At 42.9% G+C, this 15,277-nt stretch overlaps 6 protein-coding genes across 10 annotated transcripts; 3 read left to right on the top strand and 3 right to left on the bottom strand.

Annotated features, from left to right (window-relative positions):
• Window positions 1–385: 385 nt before the first annotated feature.
• On the top strand, window positions 386–1,045 carry LOC129600069 (speckle-type POZ protein-like). The gene has a single exon (XM_055498460.1). It carries the CDS (start codon window positions 386–388, stop codon window positions 1,043–1,045), a length of 660 nt encoding a protein of 219 aa, XP_055354435.1.
• A 428-nt stretch (window positions 1,046–1,473) lies between these two features.
• Window positions 1,474–3,377, top strand: LOC129600042 (uncharacterized). The gene is made up of 2 exons (XM_055498434.1): window positions 1,474–1,690; window positions 1,969–3,377. The coding sequence occupies exons 1-2, from the start codon at window positions 1,633–1,635 to the stop codon at window positions 2,616–2,618; spliced, it is 708 nt and encodes a 235-aa protein (XP_055354409.1). The 5' UTR covers window positions 1,474–1,632; the 3' UTR covers window positions 2,619–3,377.
• Window positions 3,248–5,054, bottom strand: LOC129600041 (uncharacterized). Of its 4 annotated transcripts, none has more exons than XM_055498431.1 (3): window positions 4,935–5,054; window positions 4,286–4,591; window positions 3,248–4,188 (listed from the first exon to the last, which is right to left on the bottom strand). In XM_055498431.1, the coding sequence occupies exons 2-3, from the start codon at window positions 4,588–4,590 to the stop codon at window positions 3,504–3,506; spliced, it is 990 nt and encodes a 329-aa protein (XP_055354406.1). In that variant the 5' UTR covers window position 4,591; window positions 4,935–5,054; the 3' UTR covers window positions 3,248–3,503. The 4 variants fall into 4 exon arrangements, with proteins under 4 accessions (XP_055354406.1, XP_055354408.1, XP_055354407.1 ...); XM_055498433.1 differs by having other exon boundaries at window positions 4,924–5,054; XM_055498432.1 differs by having other exon boundaries at window positions 4,857–4,962.
• A 548-nt stretch (window positions 5,055–5,602) lies between these two features.
• On the bottom strand, window positions 5,603–7,202 carry LOC129600050 (uncharacterized). The gene is made up of 2 exons (XM_055498442.1): window positions 6,947–7,202; window positions 5,603–6,855 (listed from the first exon to the last, which is right to left on the bottom strand). Exons 1-2 carry the CDS (start codon window positions 6,996–6,998, stop codon window positions 5,864–5,866), a joined length of 1,044 nt encoding a protein of 347 aa, XP_055354417.1. The 5' UTR covers window positions 6,999–7,202; the 3' UTR covers window positions 5,603–5,863.
• A 702-nt stretch (window positions 7,203–7,904) lies between these two features.
• LOC129600048 (uncharacterized) lies at window positions 7,905–11,246 on the bottom strand. Its single transcript, XM_055498439.1, has 12 exons — window positions 11,132–11,246; window positions 10,646–10,862; window positions 10,313–10,571; window positions 10,044–10,116; window positions 9,773–9,905; window positions 9,454–9,593; window positions 9,221–9,386; window positions 9,035–9,144; window positions 8,832–8,981; window positions 8,604–8,735; window positions 8,359–8,528; window positions 7,905–8,284 (listed from the first exon to the last, which is right to left on the bottom strand). The coding sequence occupies exons 3-12, from the start codon at window positions 10,540–10,542 to the stop codon at window positions 8,125–8,127; spliced, it is 1,464 nt and encodes a 487-aa protein (XP_055354414.1). The 5' UTR covers window positions 10,543–10,571; window positions 10,646–10,862; window positions 11,132–11,246; the 3' UTR covers window positions 7,905–8,124.
• Window positions 11,247–11,830: 584 nt separating this feature from the next.
• On the top strand, window positions 11,831–13,413 carry LOC129600052 (uncharacterized). 2 transcript variants are annotated; one of them, XR_008692011.1, is made up of 2 exons: window positions 11,831–12,015; window positions 12,156–13,413. XR_008692011.1 is itself a non-coding variant. In XM_055498444.1 (2 exons), the coding sequence occupies exons 1-2, from the start codon at window positions 11,973–11,975 to the stop codon at window positions 13,178–13,180; spliced, it is 1,041 nt and encodes a 346-aa protein (XP_055354419.1). In that variant the 5' UTR covers window positions 11,831–11,972; the 3' UTR covers window positions 13,181–13,413. The 2 variants fall into 2 exon arrangements, 1 of the variants encoding a protein (XP_055354419.1); XM_055498444.1 differs by having other exon boundaries at window positions 12,183–13,413.
• Window positions 13,414–15,277: the final 1,864 nt, after the last annotated feature.

The raw sequence follows: 15,277 nt of genomic DNA on the forward strand, positions 1-15,277 counted from the left end.
TTATCCTGAACAAAATACTGTAGCGACCCTAACGAGTCAGACTACAGAACTGTTGGTGCACGGCAACTACCACCAACAATGCGAGTAGCTCGTTATGTACACCAAGCCTATGGTCTATTATGTACATAACTTGTGAGGATTGCTACAGCAAAATAGACTCTTTTTAGCTTGTATACTGTAACTAACTGGACGATCTATGCGGCAAATCATTTTCATTCCCCATTGTGAAGTGCCGGCAGGATACTATACGAGTGCGGCTGCTTCATGGGGCCGACACGGCATTATCAACCACGCGGAATTATTCGACCAGTTAGAAGACGAGTCGTTGACTATCTCTTTCAACGTACGGCTCGCGCTCATATCGGAGACATTTCGCGTATGCAATATGCAACCGGATCCAGAAATCTATCGGCAGCAGTTTTGTCGGCGCTTAACCGAAATGCACCATGAACCGGATCTGCACCCAGCCGATTTTGTTATTCGTTCTAGCGAAGGCACAGACTTCCCTGTCCATCGTTGTATTCTGGCAACCCATTCGCCGGTCTTTGCCGCCATGTTGGCGCACGATTCCACGGAGAAGAAACAAGCACTGTGCGAACTGGATGATATTGATGGGGAAAGTGTGGACATCCTGTGTGATTACGTGTACGGTTGCGAATTGGGAAAAGTCAACCGCGATAATGCGGAAAAGATCTTGATTACGGCGGATAAGTACGATGTTGCGGATTTGCGTGCGTTCTGTGAACGGCTGCTAGCCAGCACTCTCACTGTCGAGAAGGCAGCCAGGTATCTTGCTCTCGCCGAGCAGCGTGGATTGGGCACACTGATGGAGGAAGCGCTGTTCCTGCTTAAGACACACCGTACACGGAAATACACAACAGGAAATCATGAAGTGCCGGCCAACGCCTGCCACTGCGGTCCAAATACATCTAAAGAAGACGGCAGAACTCTAACTCTTGCGCCGACGGGGGCTGGATTTTTGGCGGTGGCCATAGGCAGTGGTGCTCTAGCAATTTTCTGTGCAAAGATTAGCAGAATTTTTTAAAAGTGTTTTATTGTGGTCTTGTCACTTGCTTTTGTAACACGAGTTATCGATGTTGATAATACAAAGGTCACCGGATGGAATCTTCTGTTTTCGATAAGCACGTTTTCGAGGCTAAGGCAAAATCTGGAATTTTCGTGTGGTTTTACTATGTTTCGCTTCGTTATGTGTGCTTCTAGAAAACATGATTGACAATGATTGCGTATGTATGTACAGATATTATTTTAATAATAACACTTCTAGCATCGAGTATTTTCTGTAATGAAATATGGCCAAATACGAGGGCAATTCGTTAACTGTGGTACTTTTGCATAAGATTATATCAAAGAGATTGCTCAGTGCGATAGCATTTTAAGTTTTTAACATGCGGTTGCAATTTTGCTTTCGAATGCTGGGACCTTCTTTTCCAACTGTTGGCTGTTGCACGCTTCCCGGTATACATACTCGGTTTATGTAATGGTCCAGGAAAATGATTGTCCAGTATTTTTCTCATTTCACTGCACTGTAGTACGACACACAATACATTTACCTACATCGTGCCTACACTGTTGCCTGTAATTTCGAAGTAATGATTTGTAAACTCTAAAAAAATGACACTCCTGATCTCGTTCGCCTTGATAGCTGCCGGTTTACCTGACTTGTATTTATGTAAGTAGACGAACATAAACACATGAACAATTCTTGAAGCAAACGTTAGCTGTCTGGATTGGTTTACTATATGCTGTCTATATCGTACGGTAGTTCTTAGTTATACAAAAATTAGATGATTAAAAAGTGGTTTAAAACGATTGCACTGAGTGTGCAGCATCTTTAATTGAAAAATTTTAATTCAAAAAGTATCCGTATACTTCAAGTGCAGTATAAAAGAAAGACTTGCTACAACAATTTTGTGAATAATTCAAGCAACTTACGCCTGTAACCGGTAGGTTGGGAGACTGACTGGGAAACCGACTGCTACTCGCCAACCCGACCACAAGCCGTTCAAAACCATTCATTTTCAGCTGTTAGCTTTCCCCTTCGCACTGACAAGCTAACGGTGAAGGAATGTCTACGCTACGCTGAAATGGGACGACTAAACAGTTCTTATGCACCCCTCCGACAAACGTGTTCTCCTTTTATCGACGCTGATGAATGTGAAGATACTGAGGATCCGTCATACTTCAGCTTGTTTAAAAAAACCTACCTCAGTATAGGATGCGGATGGGAAGAAGCCACTATTCTGGGCGAAAGCAACCGAAACGTCAGAGTCATCAGTCCCAATCGCGCTGTGCTTGTTACGCTCAAGTCAGGACGGCATGACGGAAGCAATGTGGTGCACTGTGACGTTGTGAACCCGATTCGCCATCAGATCCTCGATCTGAAAATTAGTGGATGTGATAACAACAATATCACGGCCAAGGTATACGATATGGGTATTTTTCCGAATTTATTGTGTTTCGGTGTCACAAGATGTGCCGCAGTTAATATGCGCAAGCATGACTTTTCGCGCATGCCCCAACTCCGAATAATTTATTACAAGGAAGTTATTATCGAAGACATGGAGCCGTACACTTTCACCGATATAGCACAACTGTAGATCTTGGCACTGGAAGCTGATGTTTTCTACGAGTTGTCACTTTTCGGGTATGATTTAAGCGACGAAAACGTGGAGACTCAGAGTGTGCGCCGGCTATATTGCGACTGCTCCGTTGCCTGGTTTCGTAATTTTCTCAAGGAAAAGCCATTTCTTATTGCCGACAAGGTAAAAGGGGAAGTATTTCGTTTAGGAGACTACTTCTCGTCCCAGGTGCCCCCAGCGCGTTCAATATATGTGCGGGAGCCGCTGAGCGTTGATTGTGCTAAACCGCTGAATCGCAATAATCTGCATAATGGTGCACAATTTTTTTATAACTCGTCGTGTTACCACTTGACTTGCTGAACACTTCAGTAATCGGACAATTGGTGACCCCAAAATCGGAGTCCTTAAGACACAGCTGCCGCCATTCACTTGCATTGCATAAAATTATTGACAAATAATAGCTGCTGTGTTGACACAGTACCCTTGCACATTTGAACGCCCTTATATGTTTTCTCAGTTAATACCTAAGATTTCTGTTTTCGTTTCGTGATTTATTCGTGGATCCTGTTGTATTCGTGGAGGTTTTTTCAGCCTATGCACGCGTTAGCTCTAGTTTAGTCTGCCAGAAAGTTGATCCGGCTGCCATTGTTCTGCACTTTATTTCTTCTCGACAGATGATATTAAAATCAGATATTTTATCTTCGTTTTACAGACGCTACAATGAAGCTAGTCTTACCGCTTCAGCTATGATGATAACCGGCAAATTTCGGATGTTTAGGAATCATTTTCTATTAGGTTTTTTCTCTCAGCTGTAAACACTTGGATGCGACACTCTTTGTAAATTACGCCGCTCTCGTGTGCTCGTACCTTTTCAAACCATTATTATCAACTACATTAAATGAATTAGATGTCGCTGGCATGCTCCCCGATGAACTTTGCCGCCGTAAATTTCAAATCCTGCAGACCTCGCTCCTTGGCAAATACCAGATAGTGCATGGCATTCTCCACGTCGATGGCATCGATCATCTTTTTCTCGCAGTGCACTCGCAGGTCATCCATATCGTACTTATCCGCAGCGTCGTACAGTTGCGGGAGACTTGCAGGCGGAAGCTGCGACGTAGCGCATGAATAGGCAAATTTCAGGAGTGCCTGCAGAACGGGCCCATCGATATCTTTCAGGACGCACTCTCCCGTCAACTTCTCTTTCATCTCGTTTTCGAACATGGCAGCAAACACCGATGACTGTGCGGCCAATATGGCACGGTGCGCGGTAAATTGCTGTTCATCCCGGGAGACCAGTTTGCAGTCCGCTACCTTCCCACTCTCCAGTAAGGCACCGATTCGCGTTACCAGACGGTGCTGGTACGCGGGCAGAAATTCATGATCGGAATTCGCTGGGTAGAACACTACTCTCACGTAAATAACGCTCCCTTCATACAATACATACCTTTCCGTTCCGTAGTAATCATAGCTGATGCTTTGCAAAAGCATCGACAAAGAACGACTGGATAAATCCGTTCGATTGACCATAACGTCTGCCCACCCTTTCGGATCAATGGTTATTTCATACGCATCCCCGTATTGAGCACTGAAAAATTACAAATGCATATTCTTAAAATAGTGTACAGCATGAATTACTTTTTGTTGCGATGTATGGTCAACCGCATTATGTACGAAGTACGAACCCAGTTCCGCTAACGGAGCACTCAATACGCAGCGGCATTTCGCTGACAAGCAGCTCCTTGCTGCAGGCTGGCACAATCTTGTAGAAGGCGGTGTTCGGGGTGGTATTGGTCATAAGTGTCACTCTCCAAGATACTGTCGGGATACCGAAATGCTTTTCCGCATCCGTCACTGCGAATTTCACGGTTGCCGTATATGTCGTTGAGGATTGCTGTGATGTTTTCTCGAAGAGCTCCACTGGGAACTTAAAGACCGAAGTAATAGGGCGAAGACTAACACTGGATTTTAGTAATGCTCCGTCAGCCATTCTGCAGATCAGGATAATAAAAACTCTGACAAAAGTTTTTAAAAATCTGTGCACTAAAAACGGTATCAAAATAATAGTAGCATACAGTCTTTTTAATTGTGGTTACTTACGATATGTCGACAGTGAAACAATAAAGTGTTGCTGTATGGAAAGCTTATTGGGTACAGTAGTGCCGATACGCAGTGGTGTAAGGGGTTATGGGACCGCTAAGTAATATGTATTGTACATATATCGCCCACTGCACAGTATTAACTTTTACGGTTTACCACATGGATACGTGCAGTCATTCTAGGCCGTGAGAAAGTGGCGCCAGTTAAACATCGTAGTCCTTACGAGTAGCAGACCTATTTTCCACTGGTTTCTCATCTTGCTTTATGTGTCGTGCACATCACAACGTGCGCTTTGCCGTGCCCGCATAAAAACGAGCACGACACTACAATACCCACTATAAACCCCAAAGCAATGGCAAACAGCAATAAAAGTCAGAATGCCGCATGCGCTCTGATAACAGAATCGTGCTAACGATTTTGATCTAAATTTGATTTCAGTAGTGATACGCCCTGAACGCCAGATTTTTGTGCTGATTGTTGACATTGTATTCTGTATTTAACGTTTTTTTATTAAAGGCAATAAAGTAATTTGTTGAGCTCAGATCATTATGATTATACTAATGTACGGTGTACGTCTTGCAACGGAAGGACGTGTTGCGTACAATATAAAGCGAATAGAAGTACTACTAATATAAACTTTGCAGACTCGCAGCAAGTTTTTTTCAGCTGGCAGTCATCACATCACGCTTGAGTTGTCGCTGAAATTAATGATTATTTTGGTTTGAGGTACATAATTATCGAAATGTGTGTACTGACTGCTGTATAAATTTTTTTTTCAAGACCTCAAACCTGAGTACTTGGACTCTGGCCCTGCGCTTGAAGGAAATTTGTACAGTGCAGCCATTCGCACTTATACTATTCACAATTTACGATCCGTATTCACGATTCACAACTGGCTTACGATTTACGTTCGTTTTGCTGCAATATGATATTTCACTAAAACAAGAGCGAAAAGTAGTGATACAGTTGAACTAGGACAGACTTTTAGACCATTAAAAAATTGTAATTGGTAATACGGCTTCTTATGAAGCAGTATTACAATTTGCGGGTATTAACTGTTCAGAATCTCCACAATACGACAATCATCTGGGTAAAATCAACGTCTGGAAAGGCGATCACTTGACCGGTCGGTCCAGGCGATTTATTGTTTTGCGTTCACCGGATTAGCATTTGAGGTTATAGCAGGTTGTGTTGTAAGAGAACTCCGTACCAACAGCCGTGTTGTTGAACGTTAACGGTCGCGAGCAATCTACACTGAGAACCGATGGCCGATACGTGACGCTGGTGAGCCTGGTCGGCGATACATAGTTGCCCACAACAAATACCTCCCCTTCCCTTTTCACCGCCGTGAGATGGGGCTTTCCTTTCAGGAAATTTCGGAACCAGGCAAAGGAACAATCGCAGTGTAGCCTCCGCACTCGTTCAACATCTGCTGGATTAAAATCCGCGAACAGGTCACCATCGTCTGGGTACAGTTCATACCGTCGCAATTCGTACGCGATTTCGTCTTCCAGTACCAAACTCTCTAGATTCAGTAAATCCATAAAGGTCCCCGTCTCCAGAGTGCCGATGCTGGAGCGCGTGAAAGAAATCATCTGCACCTGCGGCATCCTTCCAAAATCCCTCTTGTGCATTTGCAAATTTTCACCGTCGTATATTTCTAGCGTCAGCAGATTGGCAAGCAAACCAACATCGTACAACTTTCCGGTAACTTTTGTGGTAGCACATCCGCGAATCTCTAAAGCAATTAAATTATTACGAATTGGTTCGATAACCTCCAGATGTACTGGGTCAGTGGTATTGTTTTTCTCATATATGGAAAGCGTTACCGCCCGATTGTTGACCATTTGGGACACCAGCTGTGTAGTCACAGATATTTCTGACTGTGAATACTGTTTTCTGCATCGTAACTTAAGGTATGTCCGCATTATAGGATTTTCCGTCGGATCGGGTTCGGTTCTATCACAACTGCGGTTATCTTCGACAGGATTACAAGGCCCCTCACGATAGAAGAGCAACCGGTACACGTCACATTCGGTCTTGGTTAGAGCGGTATTGCGGAACACCAACCCTTGTGGGGGACTTGACGCCGCCGAAATTGTTGCATCTGTCTGCAACGTGGAATTACAATCGGTTTCCAGTTTTGGGAACGAGCCTAAAATGTTACCATTAGCGCCGCCCAAACAACAGTCAGCTGAATTGCAAGAGAATACCATGCTAACAAGTGAATCACGAAGGTTGCTTACCTGTAACGACGGCCGATAAAACGAAAAAAAGAATTAAGAAAATACAAGGCATTGCAAAGCTACAAAGCTAAGAACTGTAAAAAAAATGAATAATCCACAGAAAGGTATGATGGGTTAGTGAGCGTTCGCTTCTTCTCTTTGTGTGAATAATAAAACCGGTTCACCGATATTTATATGACAATTAACGAGTTAATTGATGTTAATGTTAGCTGGAGGACATGCGCCCCCGCTCTTTCTCCTTTCCCCACGTGTAGCAAGTTACGTGAGTCCGTGGGTGGCGCTGCGCGTCGCCGTGGCGCTTAGATCAAAGCGGCCGCCGTCTTGCACGGGCATGCTGTTTGCGCTTGGCACTGTTCGTGCGCTCGCACTGGTTTTGCATTTCTACATTGCTGTTTGTCACTGCTCCTTCGAGTCGTGTGCGCGCGAGTGATCTCTGTTCTTTAACCACCCGCCACACCCTACTGTCTTCTTCAGCTGTTATTTCGCACTTGCTCAATAAAGGGGCCTTCGGTTGCGCAGGGCACTGGTCGCTCTCTTCCGCCGACCCCGGTCGGCCGGCTTTTCGCTGACCCACGGTCACCGCACACAGCCGATCACCGAGAGCACCAGCCTCCCAGCAGCCGGGGCTCCAGCGCCCTCAGTGGAGTCCGGAATGCGGTAACATTAAATACTCGTTTACAACTCAACGTTAAACATAAGTTTAGATTGAACCTAACAGAAACATTAAATCATCGGTGCCGTTTTTGACTTTTTCGGCATATTTCTCGGGACCGATGCGTGATATGTCGCTAGCTCGGAATAAATTCACCGAAAAGTACAAGTGTTATTGTTTGCTTAAAACCTCGTCACGTTTGGCATGATGAGTCTGCAAACTTTCGAGATATAATCTTCGTGTTACAAAGTGCAGGACTATACAGATAGCTGTGCCGCCTGTGCTCATAGTCAATATGCTGCAAAAGTTTATGAAAAGGTAACAGTACGATGAAGAAATTACAAACGGGAACAACATGCAGAACTGTTATACAGTTTGGCGTTTGGAAAAAGCAAGTGCAAGTCGTCACTGTTGGACAAAAAGGTTGTTTAATGATCACATTATGGCGGTGTTCAAGTCAGAGCACATGGAAACTTGGCCGTACAAAGAGCTGATCAGATGTATATAAGGTCATTTTTATTTGGTTTTACTTCTTTTCAAATAATTCAGCCACATTGCCAGGCATTGCTTCTATTTTCGTGCCATAGAACTGCTCTATGTCCTTCAAAAAATGGAGATCGTTGTTTGTGACAAAAGTAATAGCACAACCCTTCCGTTCTCTGCACTCCCGACCGCCAAATTCCATCCTGTTTATCGGGGCATAAAAGAAACGCAAGAGATAACGTTAGATAAGGAGGTTGTATTCTGAGCTTATTCTTACCGGTTGATATAGTGATCTCGATTGCTCGGCATATCATAGCTGATGACCAAATTCACCTCCCGTTCGAATACGCTACGTGCATAACGATCCGTGGTCACCACAATGGGAAGCGCACCCTGGCGAAACTTTTGAAAAACTATAACCCGGTCTCTCTCAGGCATTTCTCCATGCTAATCAAACACAAACGGAAAGCGTTTGTATCAACTATATGGTTTTGATGCCAAGCTGAATCTGAAATCACTTACTATGGCGGCAAGCGTGTGTTTCCGCTGTTGGTGGGCAAGGTAATCAACCTCCCGCCTCGTGTTACAGAAAATCACGGTCTGCGGAACATGGATATTTTCCAGAAGATCGCACAGTGTCTGCAGTTTCCAGTCCTGCGAATGCCATAAGAAAGACACTTTGTTTGACATTTGTTGGGGCTGCAGTGACGATTTTTTTAATTTGCAGTACTCTGTATATGCAGACGGTACCTTTCTATCCACTATCAGGAAAAACTGTCGAACTGCGTTTAATGGTCTTTCCCGTGGATCGGCCTGAATCACGATCTGCACGGGATCGCGCATGAAACGCCTTGTCACTTCCGTGATATGTGGTGATATTGCCCGGGTTGCCAACAAAACCTAAACGTGAGCGGTTGATAAAAGCGCTTATGCACACAACAACGAAAGCTAACCTGAACACCTTTTGGCAAGCTTGTTAAAATATCGCGTAGCTGGTCCGTTAAGCCTCGGCTGAGAAGCGCATCGGCATCATCCATCACAACCATTTGGATATCATTCGTCTCTACAGAAATATTCTGCAATCTTAATTATTGGAGGAAGCGACGACTTACGGCTGTTTCAGACGCAGTAGTGCTTACTTAACACTCTTCGTAATATCATGTCTTGGATACGACCGGGCGTTCCAACAACAATGTGTCGGCCTTTGCTGAGCTCCATCATGTCACTCAGAACATTGGTACCACCGACACAAAGACGACACTTCGTTTCCGTAAATTTAGCCAGGTCCAGGACGATTTGCTTAATCTAAAAGATTTGTTGGAAACTACTATGCGGTATTTTATGGAAGAAAACACAACATACACAAGCACACCTCTTCCGCTGTCTCTTTATATGGTGCCACAATCAAAGCTTGGCATTCCGCGCTTTCGATGTCTATTTTTTGTAAAACAGAAATCACAAAGGATGTCTTCTGCCCGCTTCTCGTGTGGCCTTGGACCACTACATCGCGACCTGCAATAAGACATTTTAATCAGTCGTTAGATTAAAACGACCATGCAAATATGTATGTATATTGGGCACCGCAATCTTTTAGCGAAACTTAAGCCAAAAGCGCTTCCTTAGCACGCAGTTTTATTATTGACGGTAAATCTGCATAGTGGCTGAACTTTTCAAATGAAATTTGAAAGTACCTTTAAGATATGGTAAGATTGCTAGCTGCTGAAGAGGATACGGTCTAAAAAACCCACATTCCGAAACGCCTCGAAGGAGGGCAGGCTTTAAATGCATGTCAATGAACGTCTCGGCAAACTCCTCCCTATTCGACTACAAACAGAATATCGTGATTATAAAAAAATAAAGTCAGATGCAGCATATGATGATGAATAGCTTCGCTGTTTCCGAACTTAACGAGAGCCGGGCAAAACTTTTTTAGTAAATAAATCTAATCGAGTAAATACACACTTCTGGTTTCTGGGCATAAGAATCCTGGTTTGCAGAATAGAAATGGCTGTTTCCGCTTGAAGTTTTCTCCTGTCTGCGAAACGACATGCGTAATCGATGTGACCAAGTTCCACGATCAAAGCAAGTGACATTTGCAACATTATCGTAACTGAAAAGCTGAGCTGCTTCATTATAGCTACGTGGTAGGTAAGTGTAAACTATACAGCACGGTTAAATACTGCGCTTAAAATACTGTTTAACACTTTTTTATGCCTATCGACTAAAGTTACTTTGCAGTTTTTACTGCCGCCATTAGGTTGGCCTCCTCGGCATTGAATAACGCCGTATGATGCTGCGCAGATCCCGGAGGCTTTCTTGCTTGGCGTTGTGATGTACTTGTTTCATCCATGGCATCCTGATACTCCGGAGGATCATCATTTTCTTCCTCAGTTTTTCCGGGCGAGTTGGATTGTTCCCGACTGATCTGCTGCTTATCCAGATCGTCAGATAAACGATCCATTAACCCCTAATTTCACTGAATTTAATTGCCTGTGAAGCAGTTAGAAATGCCGTCAGCCCCTGTACGTTGCAGAGCAGTGTGGAAGTACATATGCGCTACGAACCAAATATTCAAAGGTCCTCGCCATCATATCACTCTGCTTTTTAAATACAGCCGTCATGCACACTTTTTCCACTTCGTCAATCCAAGATTTGTAACCCTTTTCGATGTCATCAGGAACGGGGGAACATAACGCGTCCGTCATGTTTGGCAAGGTAGCTTTCGATTTTTGCCGTAACCAGATTAACCGATTTGAAATTTATAACATCAGTTTGTAGATGCTACGAGTACATAGGTGTACGGAGTCCATCGAAGCGGCTGCATTTTATCACTTGCGCTGGGGCTTGAATGTGCTTGGTCATATCGTTTGCCTGGTGTCACTTCAGACTAATTTTAATTAGCTGATTAGATAAATAATTCATTTTCGTTATCCAGAGTATGCTGCGGAGCTCATTATTGAATGTAAATAGCTTAAAGCCTACTAACTGCTGATGTCAGATGATTTCATTCAAAGCCCCTCGCGCGTGCTAGGCTGTTTTACTATACTTACCAAGTACTGGTATTTACCATGTCTGTAAAAATGCGCATCCCCGCAAGTGACCGCAAATTTGATTAAAGATTTAAACAAACGGCACAAAGAAAATTTTTACAAGGTTCTTTTCATCATAATTTACAGGGTCCTTGTTGTCAACGCAATAATACAGTACGAAGGCAACAACTGCTGTTTTATCATACATAATTAAAACATCTGGTACTGCCTCTTATCACTGGGCAGCATATGCAGTTTCGGGACGAAGTGTCTCGGGGCGGTGGTAATAATTGCCCAACAGTAGAGACTGTGTAATTATATGACATTCAACCTTATGGTTCACTGTAGATAGAATTGGGCGGTAGTAGAAGCTGCATCTACGGTAAATAACAATTGCGCGTTACACGACGTGAATCCCAAAGAACGTTGAAACCAAGCAATATGCCACCAATTAAGAAGTCAGCCGCACATATGGTAGATTAATCAACGTATGTATTGTCATTATTTTAAAACGCGTTTTTCTTGTTGTGATTCTTGGATCGGGTAGGATTAAATGGTGTATGTGGGTGGTGCTTTATGGTGGGCGAGTCTTGAGACAAGCGAAAGGTTAAAGTACGGCGCATGCTGATTGTTTCCACAGTTGTTGTGGAACGCTGCCAGCAAGCATGCTGTAGGAACTTGCTATAATTTATCTTGTCTTTACATCGTTGCAAACGCGAACACATAATCTATGTACCGGTACTTGCCGTACACACCATTAAAAACTTCGTTACCATTGACATGTACGTTCACCGGCGAAACGTGATATATAAACTCGTATCATAATCAGTCTTCGGATCCTGAATTTATTAATATTTTCGAAATGTTGGTAATCGGATTATTGTCAGTATTAGCCGTCGTATCAGGTAAGTATCATTTTGTAGCTTCTTGCTACCAGTAAGTGCCAATACATACAAGTAGCAACGCAAATGTGCACTAATCTGTTTAGCTTATATGCACAATTATGAGCAGTTATTATGTTATTTTCTGTTTTCCATAAATGCAGGTGTAACACGGTGACACCGTTACACAGGTTTCGGTACTGATCTCGAAAAAGACTGCAATAATCCCACTCACGACTATGAAAGCATTAGCAAACTGCCAAGCACCGTGATTTCCTTTCCTTTTCAAACTGATTTGCTGACGAAAGAAGAATGCATTGCTTTTGCTACCATCGGGGAAGAAGATGCCTGCAGACTAGTGTTAAACATCGAGAACTGCGATATTACCGTACAAGATTATTACTACAGATATCATGCGGTGTCAAGAACATACCTGAAAGTCGACTGTTATCGGCAAAAACGTTCCGATATGCGGGATTTAACGAGAAACATTAGCAGAATTAGCCCGAACCGAGCTGTCACCATTCTCTTAGTCGAAAAAAGCAACACGGTACATTCTGAAGTTGCTGAACCCATTCGGCAACAAATCATTGAGCTGAGCGTTGAGTCTAATACATCTGTCACCACACGTAAGGTTTACGAAGCCGGTATCTTGCCGAAATTATTGCGTTTTGAAGTGCAGTATGGCTCCGATCTGAGTGTTAACAAGCAGGATTTTTCACGCATGCCGGAAGTGCGGATGATCTGCTTTATGTCGTCTATCATTGATACACTGGAACGTTACACATTTATGGACTTGCCGCATTTGAAGAGCCTGATGCTGGAGAAGGAGATTAGTTCTGAGTTGGCCCGAAAGGAATGGCTTGCAGAGGTTTCCTCAAATCGCACCTATGAGTCAAAGCTCATCAGCATCAACGATGTCCAGAAAGTGCGACGCTTGCATTGTGACTGCTCGTTTGCCTGGTTCCGGAATTTCTTGCAGCTGAAGCCACACCTCATTGCCTACAGAGAAGCTGGGGAGGTGTTTATTGTGGGCAATTATTTGTCGCCCTACGCACTCTCCCTAAGACGTGTGGACCCGCAAATGATGAGCGTGGATTGTGCGCGGGAGCTGACGTACAACAATACTCGCGTTGGCAAACATTTTGCTTACAATACATACTGCAACAATTTAATTTGTAACCTTTAGACGCGCGGTTCGACAACTGGCATCCCATTACCCGGTTCTAATACCGGATCACCGTAGCGTAACGGTACTAATGTAAGCAGTGGAATGCAGTAAATATGTCATATGTTTAACATACTAATTCCGTTGTGAGCGTTGCAAAACGCTCAGATCATTTGCGTACAACATCGAAGGATGTGACATTTCAAGTAAAAGATACTTAAGAAAGGATGTCCGTGATAAACAGTCCGCTTACTGATTACGGTGCTTACTAATATTTAACCAATATTCGGCATTGACTTGTTTCGGTGCCACCCATCGAAATCCGTATTAAAAAGGGACAAGATGAACACTGCAATCACCACGCCTTATCGAGAACCTACTAGAACGTCGAGTGCCAACATGCAAATCGCACAGACACGATGGAATAAGCGTGAAAATCGGTAAACTCCATAACGTACATACTTCAGCACTTTGGTCTACCTTGTAATACTTCCACCTAGAGCAGGAGCAATAGTCTACAGAATAGGTTTATGTAGTCGGAAATGGCTAGCAAAAATTGGTCATAAATACATATGCACCTTAGCAAATTCCAGGCACCGATTGTAAAAAGACTGCGATCCAGTTTATCCATTGCTTAAGCTGCGCTGCAGGACTTCCTGATCCCGTAAGTATTCCGCAACGGTAAGAAGGTACGTGTGCCGACTGCCGAATAGTAAATCGCGCAGGCAAACTGTACTATTATTTCACAATAATAGTGCACGGTACACCAGCAAACTTTGTAACGTATAATATGTATTATGCATTGCAAGTGTTGAAAGTGCGAATATAAAATCTAAAAAATCTAAAATTTACAGTAAATTGTTCTGATACCGTTCTGATGCACGTGTTGCGAGCAAACTGGAAGGAGTTTCCGTTAATCTTTAGCAGAAAACTACTTATTAATAAATAAATAAATAAATTTATTTTCTGTGCATTATTTTTTTGGCATGTGGCGGAAAACAAAGTTACTGCTTAATGAGTTTTCGTTGCAGAGTTATGTTCTGCAATTTTCTAGAAGTCCTATAGCTAACCATATTTCATGTATGGGCGTTGTCGGTATGCATGCTGCGTTCTCGGCGTTTAAGTTTTGAGTAAAAGTAATAGAGTATTCCTAGCATTATTTACATCATCTGAGAGAAAGAGCCAATTCCAGTTCCAACAAACCGGAACCTAACTAAGAGCTTTATTACAACTTGACAGATCTCATTCTCTGTTATTTTGTGTTCTAGACTTCCAGTTAAAGTTTTATTTTGCTATACATACACGTTACAATAACCAATAAAACCGATAACTTAAAACCTATAATTCAATCAGGGTGCTCGAGTTGTCGCTCAAATACCACAAGCATGAGGATTCACAGCTCGGCTTGCTGTATTCAAATTGTGGGAGTTGTTAGACGATCGTGAAGATAATGAAAAACTGATAGTTTATTTTTACAAGCTTTTAAGAATATCATTTTGTAGTATGCAGATGGTTTTCTTGTCTGTGTAGAAGACCTGCAGTCTGCAGATAACAAATACTTAACTTACAGAGTGATACAATGTCATAATATCGTGAACTTTAAGGAACTAGAAATTTTATTTTGTAAAAAACAATATTAATCTGTCGTGACTAATGACTTTTGCCGGAAGCGCACTCAATGCACGGTTAATGTTACTACTTTATGAACTTGTGCAGTTAATTTTTGCGGCAAAAATCATGCGCCTTATCATATGTAGCAACTTTTGCGAAATTGCAGTTTGGGAAAGTTCTGGTCGTAAACCTCGGCAGTGCTGCTGCAGCTAAAGCAAGCATACTCTTTCTGTAGGTGTTTCATAAATATTTTTGTTATTCAAGCTTGCTAAAAGAGCTTCAATATCACTGCAAGCTGTGTTTTGTCGGCGCGACAAAAACATACTGCAGAAAAAATTGAGTAATAAACTAACAGAGAAAAAAACTGATCGAGCGGCCTTATTGCCTTTGTTCGTGTTGTGCAATTAAAACGGAATTTAATAGAAAGCAATTCGGGCAAAACTACATGGGGAATACCGGTGATTTCACTTTAAGCGGATGTGCCTCGTTATACCGCAAAACAAAAAA

Source organism: Paramacrobiotus metropolitanus, unplaced genomic scaffold, assembly GCF_019649055.1.
Source record: "Paramacrobiotus metropolitanus isolate TYO unplaced genomic scaffold, Prichtersi_v1.0 Parri_scaffold0000162, whole genome shotgun sequence".
NCBI lineage: Eukaryota > Metazoa > Tardigrada > Eutardigrada > Parachela > Macrobiotidae > Paramacrobiotus > Paramacrobiotus metropolitanus.